This window comes from Eucalyptus grandis, chromosome 3 (assembly GCF_016545825.1).
Source record: "Eucalyptus grandis isolate ANBG69807.140 chromosome 3, ASM1654582v1, whole genome shotgun sequence".
NCBI lineage: Eukaryota > Viridiplantae > Streptophyta > Magnoliopsida > Myrtales > Myrtaceae > Eucalyptus > Eucalyptus grandis.
The window spans coordinates 64,042,656-64,059,743 of record NC_052614.1 but is presented as its reverse complement, the minus strand read 5'-3'; the positions used below and the strand labels follow the sequence as shown (position 1 = coordinate 64,059,743).

General features: G+C 41.0%; 2 protein-coding genes across 2 annotated transcripts; one reads left to right on the top strand and one right to left on the bottom strand.

Annotated features, from left to right (window-relative positions):
• The first annotated feature begins 14 nt into the window (after nucleotides 1-14).
• On the top strand, nucleotides 15-4,933 carry LOC104438213 (probable glutamate carboxypeptidase LAMP1). The gene is made up of 12 exons (XM_010051307.3): nucleotides 15-1,115; nucleotides 1,222-1,289; nucleotides 1,440-1,521; nucleotides 1,680-1,772; nucleotides 1,892-2,044; nucleotides 2,248-2,319; nucleotides 2,534-2,621; nucleotides 3,545-3,628; nucleotides 3,855-3,943; nucleotides 4,058-4,174; nucleotides 4,248-4,391; nucleotides 4,534-4,933. The coding sequence occupies exons 1-12, from the start codon at nucleotides 165-167 to the stop codon at nucleotides 4,714-4,716; spliced, it is 2,124 nt and encodes a 707-aa protein (XP_010049609.2). The 5' UTR covers nucleotides 15-164; the 3' UTR covers nucleotides 4,717-4,933.
• A 669-nt stretch (nucleotides 4,934-5,602) lies between these two features.
• Nucleotides 5,603-15,724, bottom strand: LOC104438212 (serine/threonine-protein kinase VPS15). The gene is made up of 11 exons (XM_039309065.1): nucleotides 15,212-15,724; nucleotides 14,158-14,280; nucleotides 14,034-14,079; nucleotides 13,771-13,931; nucleotides 12,634-12,713; nucleotides 11,828-11,933; nucleotides 11,562-11,738; nucleotides 8,351-11,476; nucleotides 6,961-7,208; nucleotides 6,779-6,878; nucleotides 5,603-6,014 (listed from the first exon to the last, which is right to left on the bottom strand). Exons 1-11 carry the CDS (start codon nucleotides 15,482-15,484, stop codon nucleotides 5,838-5,840), a joined length of 4,617 nt encoding a protein of 1,538 aa, XP_039164999.1. The 5' UTR covers nucleotides 15,485-15,724; the 3' UTR covers nucleotides 5,603-5,837.
• Nucleotides 15,725-17,088: the final 1,364 nt, after the last annotated feature.

The following is a 17,088-nucleotide window of genomic DNA, read 5'->3' as shown; positions in this document are numbered from 1 at the left end:
CCCCACCAGCGGCTGTCGATTACCCGAAAGACCCACCATCTGTAAGGCTGAAAAAATCTCCATCCGTCCTCCCCTCTCTGCAACAGAAATTTCTAGAGCTGCTCTTCGTACCGCTCCATCGAGGAGTACTGCCTCTCTTACACGCCCAAAGCTAGAAACTCCCAATGATCAAACTAGCCGCGTCGGCCTTTTTCGCTGTAACCACTACCCTCACTCTGTTCTGCTCCTTCCCTTCCCCTCCGAAATCATTCTACCACTCCCTCTTCCTATCGGCCTCCATCTCCGACAATGCCTCCGTGGCCCACCACCTCTACACCCTCACCCGCCGCCCCCACGTGGCGGGGACGCCCGCCAACGCGGAAGCAGCATCCTACGTCCTATCCACCCTCACGTCCTACAACGTCCCAGCCCACATCGCCTCCTACGACGTCCTCCTCACTTACCCGATCTCCCGCTCCCTGACGCTCACCCGCCAACCCCCTGAGCCGGCGGTAAAGTTCATCCTGCGCCAAGAGATCTATGATGGAGATCCCTATGCCGATGTGGCCCATGAAGTATTCCCCACCTTTCATGGGTATGCCAAGTCCGGAACTGCCACTGGACCCGTGGTTTACGCCAATTATGGGCGAGTTGAGGACTACGAGACATTAAAAGAAATGGGAGTGAATGTTACGGGTACAGTAGTATTGGCGAAATATGGGCAGATATATAGAGGAGATATTGTGCATAATGCATACGAGGCAGGGGCAATAGGGACGATCATATATACTGATAGGAAGGATTACGGTGGTGGAGGGGGCGGTGTGCGGTGGTTCCCGGATGACAGGTGGATGCCGCCGAGTGGGGTTCAAGTGGGGTCGGTGTACACAGGGACCGGTGATCCGGCGACACCGGGATGGCCAAGCACGAAAGGAAGTGAGAGGCTCTCATATGAAGAAATAGAGAGGGAAGGGGATGTTCCTCTGATACCTTCGCTGCCAGTGTCAGGAGCTGATGGTGAGACTATAATGGGGTCGCTTGGTGGTCAGTTGGCAAAAGATGATTGGCAAGGGAGCAAAGATGCTCCTCCATATAGGGTTGGACCGGGGCCTGGGATCCTGAATCTCACTTATTCTGTAAGTACGACATGGGTCATTAGTTCCTATCCACCAAAGTATCCACTTAAAACTAATCTATATAATGGCCAAACTTTACTGAAAGAGTGCATTTCTTTGTTGTCAGGGAAATCAGACAATAGAAACAATAGAGAACGTTATTGGAGTGATTGAAGGAGCAGAAGAACCTGATAGGTAAGTATTTTACATTCCAGAGGAAGAATGCAAATGCATTCATGGAAGTGTTTGTAATACCAAATAAGCTTGCATCATAAGAACTGTAATGTTTGACTATAACTAGCTTCTTTCTTAATGTACTAATCACTCGGATTCTACTTTTTCCAGGTACGTTCTGCTAGGCAATCATCGGGATGCATGGACATTCGGAGCAGTTGATCCTAATAGTGGTACTGCAGCACTGTTGGAGGTAATTAGTTCTCCAATGTGCAATAAACTATAGTGCAGAGAGATTGTGAGAGTGAAAATGAATCCGAGTCACTACAAGTAATGTAGAACAGTAAAACTCAAGCAAGTTAATCCATCCCGCCCCCATGCTGGCTTTACCTGATTCCTTGCAAGATGTAGGTTGCACAAAGGCTAGGAAAGCTACTAAAAAAGGGGTGGAGACCTAGAAGAACAATCATCTTCTGCAATTGGGATGCTGAGGAATATGGCTTGGTCTCTCTCTCTCTCTCTCTCTCTCTCTCTCTCTCTCTCTCTCTCTCTCTGTGCCCCCGTGTGCGCTTGTGTTTTGAGTGCCATGCTTAATAGAACTAAAAGAAAATCTACCAACTCAGGTAGGGTCAACTGAATGGGTAGAAGAAAACAGAGCACTGTTAGCTTCAAAGGCTGTCGCTTACCTGAACGTTGATTGCGCAGTATCAGGTGCAGGATTCCATGCCGCTTCAACTCCACAGCTTGATCAACTGCTCAGACAAGCTGCTCAGCAGGTACCTTGTAACTAGCAATCCTGGCTTGAAATTAAATGGAACATATAGGCAATGGAGACATAAATTCTTCTGGCATTAAAAAGTATTTGCAGAAGCAGACTCTCCTAATATTATTTAACTTGAGTTGTCTGGATTTCAATCTTTGTGATGCTGCATTCAACATCTGTAACTAACTCAATCACTCAGTTAATTCTCTTTTAAAGGTTCAAGATCCAGATAACTCATCCCAAACCATATACGAATCTTGGGCTGGGCAAAGCAAATCTTCCCCCATGGTAAGCATAAAATTGTTTCATGGCAAGGCCTCATTCCAAAGATATAAGCACATGAACTACAGTCTGATATACAAGAATAGAGATATAAGTACCTTGCCTCCAGCAACAAGCAATCATGTTTATTTTGCATTGGCTTCTATGATATGAATATTACTTCCATAAAGCAAAACCTCTCTCATCCATCCTCACTAATTCTTGGACCTTGATTATGGAGGTTGATCGGTTAGGAGGCGGTGGATCAGACTATGCAGCTTTTGTTCAGCATGTTGGTGTCCCAGCAGCAGACTTATTTTTTGGAGGAGGTAACGTTGACAAAAGTTTCTGCTATGAGATGACTTAATACTTAGAATGGAAATGCTAGTTCAGAAGGTCACACGAACAAGACCGTTATAGCATTTATTTATGCACGCTAGTGTCTATGATTTTCTTGGAGGTTAAAAGCACTGCAATATGTAAGCAACCATTTTGACTAGGAGGCTGTGGAAATTCATGACCGCAACAATTTTGCTTATATTTATGCCTTTACTAAGATGGATCTAGGAGAACCCAAAGCTTCCAATCACTCCTCTGGAAAGAGGATGATGAGTAAGTGCAGTTCTTGAAATTCTGTTCAAAATAAATGTAAGTACTTACGATCATTCTGTACACAAGACTGCCGATGTGGAGGTTTTAGCAACATCACTCACATCACTAACTACAAAAGGACACATCCAGAAAGAACTAGCACAAGTGGTTGTTTCATCGTGCTAGGAGCAAAGCCTTATCATGTCATTCTCAACGATGAAAGCAACTAGCACAAAAAGTCGAGAAATTTGCACTGTCTCATTTGTTCTTCAGGAATTCATTTGTCAACATGTCTGTATTTTCCAAAATCAAGCGAGCAAACAAGCCAGGAGCGCCAAGGAAAGGGGTTAGGAGAGAAAGAAAACATAATTCCATCTCTCACTAGCCAATTTTGACTTTCTACATTCTAGTTTTCACCTTTAATCATTTGGTTCCATCATTTTGTACTTAAGTATGACTACTGTACGCATGATATAATCCAAATTTGTAAAATGAAAGTTCTTCTAATGCTACCTTCTAGTCAACTAAGCTTTGAGATCCTTCACAGAACTACAGCCTTCTGGTTCCTCATAACTTCAAGTTCTAGACATTGCTTTCAAAAGCATCTACAGTATAATTCACCAATAGGATGTTGATGAAGTAATCTTCTTCTGCATTGCAGGATACCCAGTATACCACTCTATGTACGATGATTTTGTTTGGATGGAAAAGTATGGCGACCCAATGTTCCACAGACATCTTGCAGGTACCACATAGACCTTCACATGATCAGGATAAAAAAATACATGTGCATGAAGAAGAGACATCAGTTGGATCAGTAATGCCTCATTAGCTTATAATCTGTCCCATACTATCACTGAAAAATTGCACCTCCGGTACCAGTATGTCGACTGGAACTTGTACCAATTTACTGCCATATCATTTCGTCTCCAAAATACTGGCATCTGACTTCTCTTTTTTTCTGTAAACAGTGGCAAGCATTTGGGGTCTCATAGCTCTCCGTCTAGCGGATGAGGAATTTCTACCTTTCGATTACCTCTCGTATGCATCTGAACTTCAGGTATATATCAATGCTGAGTTGGATGTAGTAATTTTGACTTTTAAGAAATTCAATAGTTTGCAGCAAGTTGTTGGAAATATGTATACATGAAAGTAAAAAATCCAAAAATTACAGGAAAGTGCAAAGGATTTAGAAGATGAGCTCTCAGATAAGGGGCTGAACCTCATCCCCTTGTTTAAGGCCATTGAGGATTTCAGAGGAGCAGCCACCAAAATAAACATTGATGTAGAGGTAGGTCTTAATAGATAGCAACAGTAAAATTTTCATTCTCATAGTAATCACTGATAGAAGAAATTAATCCCAGGCGATAAAAGAAAGCAGTAGCTGGTCATCAATATGGAAAGAGTACCGTATGAGAGTAAGGGAGCTGAATGACAGATTAATGATGGCGGAAAGAGCATTTGCAGACCCTGATGGACTTTTCGGAAGGTCGTGGTATAAGCATTTGGTATGCTCATTCTTCCTCATGTAATTCTAGCTGTTTTAACCAAGGGCAATTTTCACAGAAACAAGATAGTGGATATACTCCTTGGTGACCACTATATCCACATATTTACTAATAAAGTGACTTGTGAATTTGCATATTGCAGATTTATGGCCCTTCAAAGCATAATGATTATGGAAGTAAATCCTTCCCTGGAATAGATGATGCTATTGAGGAAGCAAAGAAAGCCAGCACATCAGACTCATGGCATTCTGTACAACATGAGATATGGAGAGTCTCTAGGGCTGTCAAGCATGCCACACAAGTGCTCAGTGGCAAACTCACATGATAAAGCAAAGTCTTTCATGTACTCCATAAACTTTTCATAAAGTAGGATAGGCAGTTTTAGTGAAGTCCAAACTATGATGGTGGTCTTTATCTAATGACCACCAGTACAACTCTTAATCAAAAGAAACCGTTGTTATTGCGATGACTTACTCTAAGCTGAGTAACACACTAATTTTGTTACCCATAATGCGAAATGCAGAGCAAAGGGCTTCTAAATCGTTGTTCCAGTGTCATTAATTACATCCATAATATATGTAATGCGGACCCCTGATATACGCTGCAAATTATTTTTTCCTCTTTTTCTGCACTCACACTATATGGAAAATTAGAAAGTATTTTACATCAGCCATTCACCTAGCAAGCAGAACATAAATTTACTCTGCATTAAACTGCAGATTGCAAACCTAAACATCCTTTAATCAAGCACTTGTTTGGGCAAGGATGATTACAAGAATCACAGGTAACTCGCTGTTAAAGTATGCGACTCTTACTAGCAATGGTCATGGGTAGTTAGCATTGGAAAGATCACACTGGCAACCTGTATAACTTATGATCAAAAGTAATTATTTCTATTCCTTTTGCATCTGCCAATTTTGTAGCTCTTATTGATTGAAACATGCTTCAAAGACACATCCCTATTTTCCAAATTGCACTCACATAACCATTGAACCATAGTCAACTTTACCCATCAGATGCCTTAAATACATCGCTTATACTAAAAATCATTAGTCAGTTCAGTCACCATAGCTTTTGAGAAAGCAGTTCCTTGACATGAGGACAGTTTCTCCGGCCTCCTTTATCCTGACCAAGAGTTGGCTCCTTAAAGCCCCTTTGGCATTACAAACTCTGGCATTTGGAACTCAGATTTGGGCCCCAAAATCAAAAGCTCAAGTGAACATATGAGGACACATTCATTTATCAGATCTTATATAATTAGCTTTCATACAAATGAGGTTGAGAAAATAACGTAGAAGAGGAAACAAGGCAAATTCCTGACTGACAATATATGTTACTATTCTGTACAGACTCTATCACTGGACTATAAGAAAAAATTCATGGAGGATAAAGTTCAACTAAGTTGACTCTACATATATACAATTAGTAAAGTTATGCATGGTCTATTTACTTCCAAACCTTAATAGCTCCATCCCTACTGCTTGAAATCAAGAGTCTCTGGTTCAACTTGACTGAGGCTAAAGAGATGATAGAGTCACGATGACAACCAGCAGAATCGGTGGCCGCAGCAGCAAGGACAGCTTTTGCTGTCAGCTTAGTTGTTAAAGGTCGTCTCCTAGTCTCCTGTTCACCATGAAGAAAGGCTGAAATATCAGCTTACTGACCAGTCTGACAGAGTGATAGTTGAATTTTTTCTTTGGAAGTCTTTCTACCAAAAGTTCCCCTGGTTTCAGATAACTACAAACAAACCCTAGCATGCTCAGGAGAAAAAGAGCACAATCGTTTAACAAATCTCATTTCAAGGATGTTTGGTTTCCAAGAGAAAACTGAATGGGGGCAAGTCGCAGAGAAGTTTGGTTTCCTTAGATGAGGTGACAACAAAAAGGCAGTGATAAGTTCCAATGCCATAGAATATAAAGCTATAGAAAAGTGATATAACACAAGCTATGGAGTGCATTAGCCAATAGTTTCTGCTTCGAATAGCAGTTTCCAGCTAGAACTAATAGGTATGGTCAAACTGCCAGCATCTAAGAGCAAACAAGTTTAAGGATAGGAAATTAATCTTCATTATCACCCATAACTCAATCATGGTTCGAGTAAGCATAAAAGATTTTTAAATGCAGAAGAATCAATATTATGGTACATGAATTCTAAGTATCTTGAAAAAATTGTCAAAAGAAAAGAAAGTAAAGGCAATGGAAATCCATACTGAAGTTTTCTGCGCTATATCAAGAGAAGTAATGCCTGTGAAGGCAAGAAAAACTTTCTGTCGAAGTTTGTAATGGTAGGGTTCACAGAAGATTGCTTTGGGTTCAAGAAGTGCCCATATGCTCTCTACTTCTTTCTATAAAAAAGAAGCATGTGGCCTTGTAAATCAGAACGCCTACCTGCACAATTTGCACCCCAAAAGATGATCTGGATTCATAAAAGTCTTCATTTCCTATGCCCTTTATGTTTGGTCCACATACACAGTATGTTCGATCAGGGCTGCAAACCCATTAAAGTTCATTAATCATAAAATGAACTGGTTTGATATATACCAGCAAAAAAATATAGAGTCAAGTCAAACCTGCAATGTTCCCATCGGCGTATTTTCAAATCGGTACCCCCTGTTAACAAATCACCCCCAGGTAACGGAAGCAATGAACGAATGCCGGGAAGCCGAGGAGGAGGCTCATTCAACTCATCAACTCTGTACTTTGGGTTCACATTACGTCTCAGATCAGCTTTGTAACTTGTTTTGTTTGATGGTCTGGCCAGTGCCCAAGGCACATCAGACACTTCACCATCACCCTCATAATTTGCAACCCTCATCACCTGGAAATATAGGCATATTAGAGAGTGAAGGAAAGAAACAATTCATATCAGAGGGCACCAAACATTTTAAATAAGAGAATGTATAGTTCACTTTTCACATTTGAAGAAAGACTGAACATTCCTCCTGTACTTTTTGATCAGCCTAAGGTTCATATTTTGAATAAGTCAAAATCCACGGTCGGGCAATGACCTAAGTAGGATGTCGGAAAGGCGCCACAAGTATTTTTTGACTCAGTAAGGCTTAGTTCATGGGAACACTTCGATGCTAAAGCCTGTTATGGCCCGTGACAGTATGTTGGCGGTTTAAATGCAAAATATAAAAGCTCTTCCTGAGGTTAAACAAGTTATAATTATTGAGGATGATTATACTCTCAGAGCAATGAAAAACAGGATGGATGAGTTGTTTCTAACTTTTCAATTTTGCATCAAATTAGTAACCATGCCCAGCAATCAATGCACTAAGCCAGGTTGTCATTGACACATCTGTCTCAAATCTTCCAATATAACTAATATCTCTACATGAAACAATTGCAATCCTTTTAAATCTGGTGTAAGAGAACCCATAAAATAATAAGTATCATACCCAAGGCTATGATTGGGATATTTGGGTGAAAGTTAGGAATAGTTGTGAGAAAAAAATGGAGGGAAAATTAAATTTTGTGATACTTTCTCTGCAAATTCCATCACATTGGTGCTTCCAAACATAGTGCAAAGGCTATTTATTCTCCATCTCCATTTACAGGTAGAACTCCACAAAAGAGACAAAGGTTCCATTTGCATGGGGCATGATTAGGGTGTCTCCACTTTCAATGAGGAGCTGTACATGCATTATCTCACAAGTGTAAGTCCCAAAAGCACTAGGCTACCTAGAGGATCGGTACTTGATAAAGTTGTACCGAGGAGTATGTTTTCTCTATTGTCTTTGTCCAGCTCAATTGCCTCGTGAATTATTTCTCTTGCCTGATCCTTCTTATCGATCAGCAAGGAAAAGACAGTGCATTAGCCAATGTATGCATGATGTTCTTAATTTTATGTTTCTCATTCCTGTTTAGATCATGGAATTGACTCCTCATTACAAAATTACACCAATGTTACTGTGGCAGGTTCTTAATGCTATGATTTAGAATAAGAGACCCTTATACCTGATGGCAGCTCCCATTCTCTGCATTCCAAAGGGAAATCTCATTAGAGCCAGCAGCAACATAAACAAGTGGTCTTGTCATGGCAGATGCAGAAGCATTTGGAGGAGGAACGAAAAGACACATCTTCTCTATAGGGCAAACAACAGAATACCGCCATGAATTGACAGGTATAAGGAACCTCAGGTCCCAGAGAGTAAGCACACCCCTTGAAGACCCTGAGACAAACCAATTTCCACAAGGTCCTGCAACTATAGAAGAAACATAACCCTCCTCAGGTGTAGTTGCCAAACTCCATGCATTCAAATTACTTCTTGCATCAAACAGATGGATCCCACCATTTTGGGTGCTGTACATAACCATTTGACCGGACATATTATCAGCACTATAATTCATTAGGCTGAGCACAGCACCTTCCTTAGCATCTTTCTTTTTAATATCAGCAATACCTGAATACTTCTCAACGACATTGCCAAGACCTCTGGAGATGTAATCCACAGAAAACATATGTATTGTGCCATCGCAAGCTCCAACAATCACTTGAGCAGAATTCCGAAGAATTGCAGTACAAAGTGCACGGCTTCCTTCCAAGTGATATGTTAGCCTTGACCTAAATGATATGTCTTTTTCCAATTTTCTTGAATCCCACACCTTGACAGTGGAATCATCTGAAGCACTAACAAAAAAGCTATGATCAGTTGAAACTGCAATATCGTTGACAGCAGAGCGGTGTTCCTGGAGGTGCGCAACTAACACTCCACGTGGCCTCCAACCTGAATCTGGAATGGTCGATGCACGTTGAAATGAAGGTAATCCCATTATATCAGACAATGTAGAAGCATCTTCCATACTAACTGTGCTCCCTTTCACCATGCTAGATACTCCCATCTCTTGAAATTTGCTATTACCAAAATTTGCTTGATCATTCTCTCTGCTATCTGGCTCATGTACCACCCTATAAAATTGTTTCGAACCACCGCTGATGCTGAATGAACCAGAAACAAGCTTTGGTGCTGGAACTGAACTTGCCAAGGAAAATGATTTGCTTACAGTGTCCATCCAAGGCATGGATGATGAATCAAAACCCAAGGAATTCACTTGCACTGAAGAAGCAGATGGTGCAGAAGGATTTCCAGTTGATCGCTTATCTACACTGAAGGAGTATAAAGGAATCCCTTCTGATGATTTGTCACCCATGAAGCTATTCAAACCACCAACTTGTGAAGCCATCATACCTGAAAATTGCACTTTTTCTGAGCATGTAGCTTCTATAGTGCTAGTAGTCTTTGGCATATAGCTCCCTGTGGATCTTAGGTTTGCCACATTATCATCAGACTCAGTTAGGCCTGGCTGATTTAAGGTACTGTCAATTGAGCATTGTGTATCAACATTTAGTGGCTTATCTAGCCAGCTTTTCATTGAGTTTGTTTCTCCTGAACCCCTCTTCAAGGATTCGACAGTTTCCCATTGTTTCACTTGTGCTGACGATTTGTACCATATTTTTCTCTGTCTCTCCAACATGTCTGAACTCCTTACACTTTCCAACACTTCGTAGAACACTTGTTTTGCTACCGGAGGATTTAGACATGAAAGAAGAACCTTCTCAGAAGCTAAAGATGCCGGTTGCCTCTGGAGGAAAGGGCGTATAAGTGGTGCAAGGAAAACATAGGAATCGACAGCACCTAAACTCTCACTGCTAGCTGAGATGAAAGTGACAACCAGTCTTCTCACCCACTGGCTGGGATAACATAACAATGGGAATGCCCGCTCTATCATTTCAAGCAGAGTCCTCTTCCTCAATAAGCCACCTTTACACAAAATGGTCAAACAATCCAATGCATTGACGACAACAGCCTCAGTCGGATCGCTCAAAGCTTGCTCAATGTAAGGTAAGAGATATTCCTCCACACTTCTTTGGCCAACAAAAAAGCATACATATATGATCTGCCCATAGAATACTGCCCTCAGCTGCTCATCTCTATCATTCAGGAAAGCTGGCAGAATAGGTAGCAGAAAGTCATTACTCTGTCTCTGTCCAAAAAAACAACATAAGATACCAACATCCTGGAGGAGTGCTCTCCTAATGCTTGGAGTTTGCTTGAGACCCATGACAAGTTCTTGAACAACCTCAGCAATTGACTTCCTCAGCTGGGCAAGTTGTGCATCTGTACTTGCTGCTTGCAGCTTTTTAGTTGTTTCACTAGAAACTAAAGGTGATTTCTGTTGTAAACTCAATTCATCCAGTACCCCTGCCTCACTCAAGCTTATTGAATGAAGCAAGAAACGATAGGCAGTGAGAGCCAATTTTGCTATATTGCTGGCATAGCATATTCTCACACTTTCCTCTGGATCATCAGGTAGCATCGATAGCATGGGAAGAATATATTCCGGAAAAATTTTAGCATCACTGGGAGGAAAATCCCGGACTAAAGGAAGAATATAGCATAAAGTCTCTAAGGCAGCAGAACGCACTATTGCTGCTGGATCGGAAAGCATAGCAATCACATAAGGAATCACACGCTGCAAGCGGTCTTCATCATCAATATATAGGGAGCATGCAGTCAGCAAAACCAGGGCTCCTCTCCTCAAATGAGGCAGCTTGACATTGCGTATACATGCACAAAGCAAGGAGGCAATGAGTACCATACCTTCACACTTCATACTATTTTCGGGTACTTCTAAAAAAGGCATGCCGAAAGTATCCAAGTTGCCATCATGTGCAGACATCAGATCATTCAGCTTCTCAATTGTGATCTTTTTCATGCAGGGATGGTCAATTACCCTAAACGGATGGGAAATGTGTTCACTTGGTTCATTAGGATCTTTTATCCGACTTGTTTTGAAATTCTGCTGCATTGAACAATTGGACTCATCCTTCCCTGCAGTCTTTGCATCATCCCTAAGCAGATCACTCTCATAACCAAAACCACCACCATGGTCCTTTGATGAGTTTTTCCCCAGATCCTCTCTTTTTCTCCCCGAGTCATTTTCCAACTTGTCATTTTGTTTTGCAACCATCTTCACTGATAGATTACCAGGTGTTCTAGCTCCAAGATAAGATTCCTTGGACGACCTATTGTTCATCATGTGCTTAAGTATCTCGTTGAAAACACTCTGACACATTGCAACCTATAACAGATATTAAAAAGAATCAAGAGTCTAATATGAAACGAAAGCAGCAGTAAATTTTTTGATTGAATTGAAAGGGCATTACCCTTGCATCAGGCGGAAGAGGATTGCAACAGCAGTAAAGATTGTGCAGAAAAGGCGAGAAGTAGCCTGGAAACACAACGCCAGCAAAGGTCTGTAGGTAACTTTCGGCAGAAAGGCGACATTCTGGCTCCAATTGAATCATATGAAGGATCATCTTCCGAATTCCACAATCTGGGATCTATGATCACAAATCACACCAATGAGAGTCCAACAAACAGAGGAGCTGGAATGTGTCTGTGTATGTGTGAGAGAGAGAGAGAGAAGAACCTTTTCAAGATGCTGACTAGGATCATACTGCCCCCTCCGATAAGCAAGAAGCTGGGAGAGCTCAAAAAGTGGTTGGCCCTCAAGGAAAAGCTCCGCAATTACACACCTAAAACAACAATATGGTAACAAGCTAATGTAGTTGCGCTGCAAAGCTAGACAAACTAGATTCAAGCCAAGCAATATTTCAACAGATACAATCAAATTACTCATACTCAATAACTGTGGGGAAAAAAAAACAATCACTTGCACCATCTAATTACGATATAAAATGGAATCAACCAACAGCCGATTGATATGAACACCTCAGTAATGCATCCATTCCATAGAAATAATCTCTAGAATCAGTAGGAGTGGGATCAGAAAGAGATGCAGAGAGTGTCTGGGAAAGGTTTTCTTTCAGGTGCCATATCTCCAATGAGACAAAACAAAATCCTAGAATTAATGAGTTCACCACTACTTGCTCCATTATAACCAAATGTCCAATACTACATATACAAATACGCTGTCTAGCCATAAATTGATGTGAAAGTATGTTCAATATAGGCTACAATGCAGTATAATATTATACAAACAGATAAATGGGCAATATGTACTATAATTGCTGTTCTTGAAACACCTAGCTAGACTCTCCTGTAAGCACATTATTGGTAACATAGAGATAGACTTTGCATTTTTTATAAGAAAGCCTGTACAGATGATTTATAATAAAATTTCCAGCAATACAAAATAGGAATTTGGGACAGCTTCTGCTGTCCTCAGGAAGTGACAAGCCATAAGCTGCTGCTTCTCATGGTAAAAATGCTTACCCTACAGCAAAGATATCCATAGATGGTCTTAAAGGTGCATCTTGGGCAACTTGCATCTCACCTCCATGCTCATAAAATCTCTGAAAGTTAGGGAAAAACTGGTTGGTCGTTACCCAAGTAAAATCCTTAGACTACATGAAAGACTAACTTCAGAGAACAATCTCCGAATTACACAGAGGACTAACTGCAAAGAACAATCTCTAATAATTCCCGGCAACAAATGTATATGCTTGGAGAAGGCTCACGAGGTTTGAACAAGAAATTCTCAGATACATCTCATGACTTCTAAACAAGGATTAAGGAAGTGCAATAAAAAGACTAAGGAAAAGCATGCACACCTAATGAGTTTTGCAAACATGACCAAATCATACATCAGATGGTTTTCTAAGAGTCTCCTGCTGTCTAAAAATTGGAATTGTATGCAAGTAAAGGCATTACCAGGGTCAGGCATGGAAAGGCTATTGGTACAGAAAGCTATTCATGTAGCTACCCTTTCAAATGTGAAAGATAAGTACTGACCTATAGATAGATTGTATTGATCTGTACCCCAGATTGCCTTGATTCGAGACCATACATAAGGAAACTTGCTATGCAGCCATACTAATTAGAGGAATCATAAATCCAAATGCATATCCAAACATCTAAGACAGAATCTTGTAAGGATTAAATTTAAGTTGGCCCATTGTTCATTTTCTAAACAAGAAGGCATAGCAAGGATGTCTTTAGATCAGTATTATTAAGAAACGAGAAATTACTCTTTGGCAGGAAATAGAAGATGTACTGCTCCTATTAAGTTACATCACTTTCTTGACTAATTTTACCAAACAAAGCAATAGGAAATTCCCTCAGATGTGTTGTGCAGAAGGAGACAAAATGTCTTCCATAGGGCCACTTCTTCGTAACATTCGCAGTTTAAGATGAATGTGGTACTTCCGATGGAAGAAAGGGTTGAAGTCTTGGCCTTTCTCTTAAAACTAAGACTGCTGAACAACACATTGCTTGCTTAAGCATATGGTTGTTATAAGGTTGTTCGTTTGATGCACATCCACAAAGTCTTCACTCATAGAATCTCAATGAAGTAAAAGGCAAAATAAATGGTATAACTAGAAAAGAACCAAAGTTACAGGAAAAACCAACCTCAGGGGCAAGATAGCATAGTCTTCTACCTCCAGTGTCAAAGAAAAATGAAAAATCCGAAGGGTCATCATAGGGGATATAGGTAGGCTTGAAGGAGGCAAAATCAGCAAGGTAAAGCCAATTCCATGAGGTTACAAGCACATTCTCGCACTTAATGTCCCCTAAACAAGGCAAAGTGTCAGAAAGCCAAAAAAAATAAAAAATAGTAATAATGCTAAAGGAAAAAATAAACATTAGTGATAAGCCCAACCAACTGAACCCACCATGGCAGATTCCCTTTTCATGGCACTGCTTCAGCGCAAGGAGTAACTGCAGAACCACCAGATCATAAGAGCTGAGATCGGAATGCATACTTGACACCTCAAATCAAGAGGGTTAGAGAAAAACCTGAAATGCCAACCATTTCTTCTCGATGATATTAAGGAAAGGGCGAGTACTCAACCGATCATGCAGATTATTGAAGAAGTACTGCCTTAGCAGATAGGCCGCTTTGTCAGTTTCCTGCCAAGACTGCAAGAAGACACGTTCACATGAGGTATTGAACAAGCACTCTTCTCATATTTAAAAAGCAGTTGGTTTTGGGTGCCCAAAAAATCAAATTGCCAACAATAAAGTTAGAAGCACATGTCTCATCTTTGTCCACATTGAGTTCAACTAAGCGAAGTACTCCGAGCCAAAAATGCAACTATACTCTATCACAAAAGAGAAGTTCAATCTAATTGGTTATCGTGATGAACATACACCTTAAAAATCCTTCAAGCGCCAAACACTAGCATCAAGTTCAACCCGAGTGAAAGTTTCAATGTTTAGAATCAATATGTCTCTAAACTAGAAGTGAGAATAGTTAAAAATGACCCAAATTTGAACTCAGAAGAAACAGAATGTTATAACATACTGACCAGCTTATACCTCATGTTCCTAAAATTACACATAATCTTGGGCATGTATATCTCTTTTCCTCAACCTACACTGTCACCCACACGTAGTAGTCTAATTCACATCTTTGAAAGTAGAAAATGCTCGAGAGTAATGCCCTTTTCCATCTATAAGTGAAAGCAAATGCATTACGAGCACCAAAACTGTCATCGTTTCCCCCTACTCCGTGAAACCTCCCAGTAATTCCCGCATTCTCAAGAGGAGGATCGGCAAAATCCACACTTTCACTTTTCGACCCTCCCGGAAATACTAGAAAATTCGACGAAGCTAAACTACCACGCAACTACAACCTCCAAAAAAAAAAAGTCTTAAGATTCACCGGCAAAAAAAAAAAAAACTCCGCAGAGGATGATGAATTCGCAAACAAACTATAATTGACCGAAGCAAAAAGAAAAGGCACTTCCGAGCACCAATCGCAACTTCCAACTCGAACGACCCGCCCCCCTCTCTCTCTCTCTAACACCTAATCGAGCTCCGAAAACTGCAATCGAGCGACGAATCCGACCTGGAAGGACCAGACGTGGGGGTGATCGATGGCGCGGAAGGTGTCCTTGATGTGGAGGAGGCGGCGCTCGTACTCGCGGAGGTCGATGCTGTCGTCGCGCTTGAAGTAGACCTTGACGAGGACGAGCCCCTCGTCGTGCTTGCACTGGATCGTCTTGAAGAAGCGGCCCTTGCCGAGGACCTCCTTGAGGACGAGGTTGTAGGAGGAGGGCAGGTCGTGGAGGTAGTACTCCGACGCCGACCCCTGCTTCGTGCGCGCGATCTTGTTCCCCATGGATGGGGAGGGGGCGCGATTCCGTGAGGTGCAAGTCTTTACGGAGACGACGCCATGGATGATGGGGCTTTCTTCCGGAGTTTTTACTTTGAGCGTCGACGAGCGAGAGGGAGATTGGATTCTGGCTTTTTGTTTTCGCAGGGTTGCGTGCGGAGGTTGGGGGGCTGCGAAACGGCCAACGGCAAAGGGCGATCGGATCAGCGGGAGGTGGTCGGGGTCGGGGATGGGCCGAACGTCCAGACGTGGCGAAATGCTGTAATTTATCGTATGGTACAAGAATTTTTTTGAAAAGGCAGGATGAAGCGTTCGGGCTCCTTTGTTTTTATGAAAAATAAATTATGTGGAAAATATTTTTAAAATAATCATTTATATTTTTTATAAAATGAATAAGTAATTTTATTATTATTTATAAAAAAATTAAACATAAATTATTATTGATAGAAAATATTTTTATTAACTAATTATTTCGAACGATTTAAAATGTGATTTTAAGAAGATATCTATCAAGTTATTCATTTTTCGTGTTATAAATGCAATTTAAGAAGTAATTTTACTGATTAGATCAAAATGTTTGTGTCTTTGAAATTTCACCAAATATGCAATTGCCAAACGCCTCTCTCTCTCCCCCTCTTTTTTCGCCTATCACTAAAGCTCTATTGGGTAAAAATGATTTCTTGTCCTCGAAATAACTAATTTTGTTTTTTTTTTGTTTCATGGAAAGAAAAATAAATAGAAACATGTTTGGTAAATTTTTGTTCTCATAAAAAAAAAATATATTTTTTTATTCTCATAAATAAATTTGGAACAGAAGCATGAAGTAGAAAAAAGTAAATTCCTATTCCCAAGAATAATTTTTTCTTTTTTCTTTTTTTCTTTTCTCTTTTTCTCTATCCTTTTCTTCTTTCTCCTTTTAGTCGATGACCTCACCGGAGCGTCTCCAGCCCCCAGCGAATACCAAGTCATGGTGAGGCCGACCTTGTGCCGCCTAAGCGAGGTCGAGCCTCGCAATGGCCGGCAAGCCTCTAACGAGCTTGTTGGCTCTCGCCTAGCCGGTCGCCGGCCGCCATCATGGCCGACAATCGACCACACAAAGGAGAAAGAATGAGAGAAGAAAAAAAAGGAAAAATATTTAAAAGTTAAAAACAACAAAATTATCCAATTCTATCGAACGCATTTATATCCCTGGAATATAAATTTTGTATAGTTACTGCAGCATTCTTATATTTATAAATTATTTTTGGGAATAGAAATATAAAAAAAAAACAATTTCCGATAAAAATTTGTTTCTCGAGAATAAAATCTTTACTAAACGCGCTATAAAATATTGGTGCCACCACACCCGCCACATCGCCACAGTCATGCGTAGTCTGAGCTCGCACCTCTTGCCACTGAAGCTTGGCTGGCTGTCAACCGCCGTGCTGTACCTCTCTTCCCATAGTGAAGGCCTGCTCGGCACCATCTTATGACCCCCATGACATTGCCACTCAGTCTCGAGCTATGCTGGGGACTCGGGCTTAACGATGTTGAATTCAGGCATTGCGTGCCTAGACCCTACTCTCGATGCCCAAGGTGGCCACGGTGGCAAAAAGGGAACGTCTCGGGTG

Excerpts from the sequence above, each read along its gene's own strand:
- LOC104438212 (XM_039309065.1), bottom strand. The coding sequence starts at position 15,484 with ATGGGGAACAAGATCGCGCGCACGAAGCAGGGGTCGGCGTCGGAGTAC. Across the intron at positions 14,080-14,157 it reads AGAAATGGTTGGCATTTCAG|TTACTCCTTGCGCTGAAGCA; the intron begins GTTTTTCTCTAA and ends GTGGTTCTGCAG. Across the intron at positions 6,879-6,960 it reads CGCCGATGGGAACATTGCAG|CCCTGATCGAACATACTGTG; the intron begins GTTTGACTTGAC and ends ATGGGTTTGCAG.
- LOC104438213 (XM_010051307.3), top strand. The coding sequence starts at position 165 with ATGATCAAACTAGCCGCGTCGGCCTTTTTCGCTGTAACCACTACCCTC. Across the intron at positions 1,116-1,221 it reads TCCTGAATCTCACTTATTCT|GGAAATCAGACAATAGAAAC; the intron begins GTAAGTACGACA and ends CTTTGTTGTCAG. Across the intron at positions 1,290-1,439 it reads GGAGCAGAAGAACCTGATAG|GTACGTTCTGCTAGGCAATC; the intron begins GTAAGTATTTTA and ends TACTTTTTCCAG.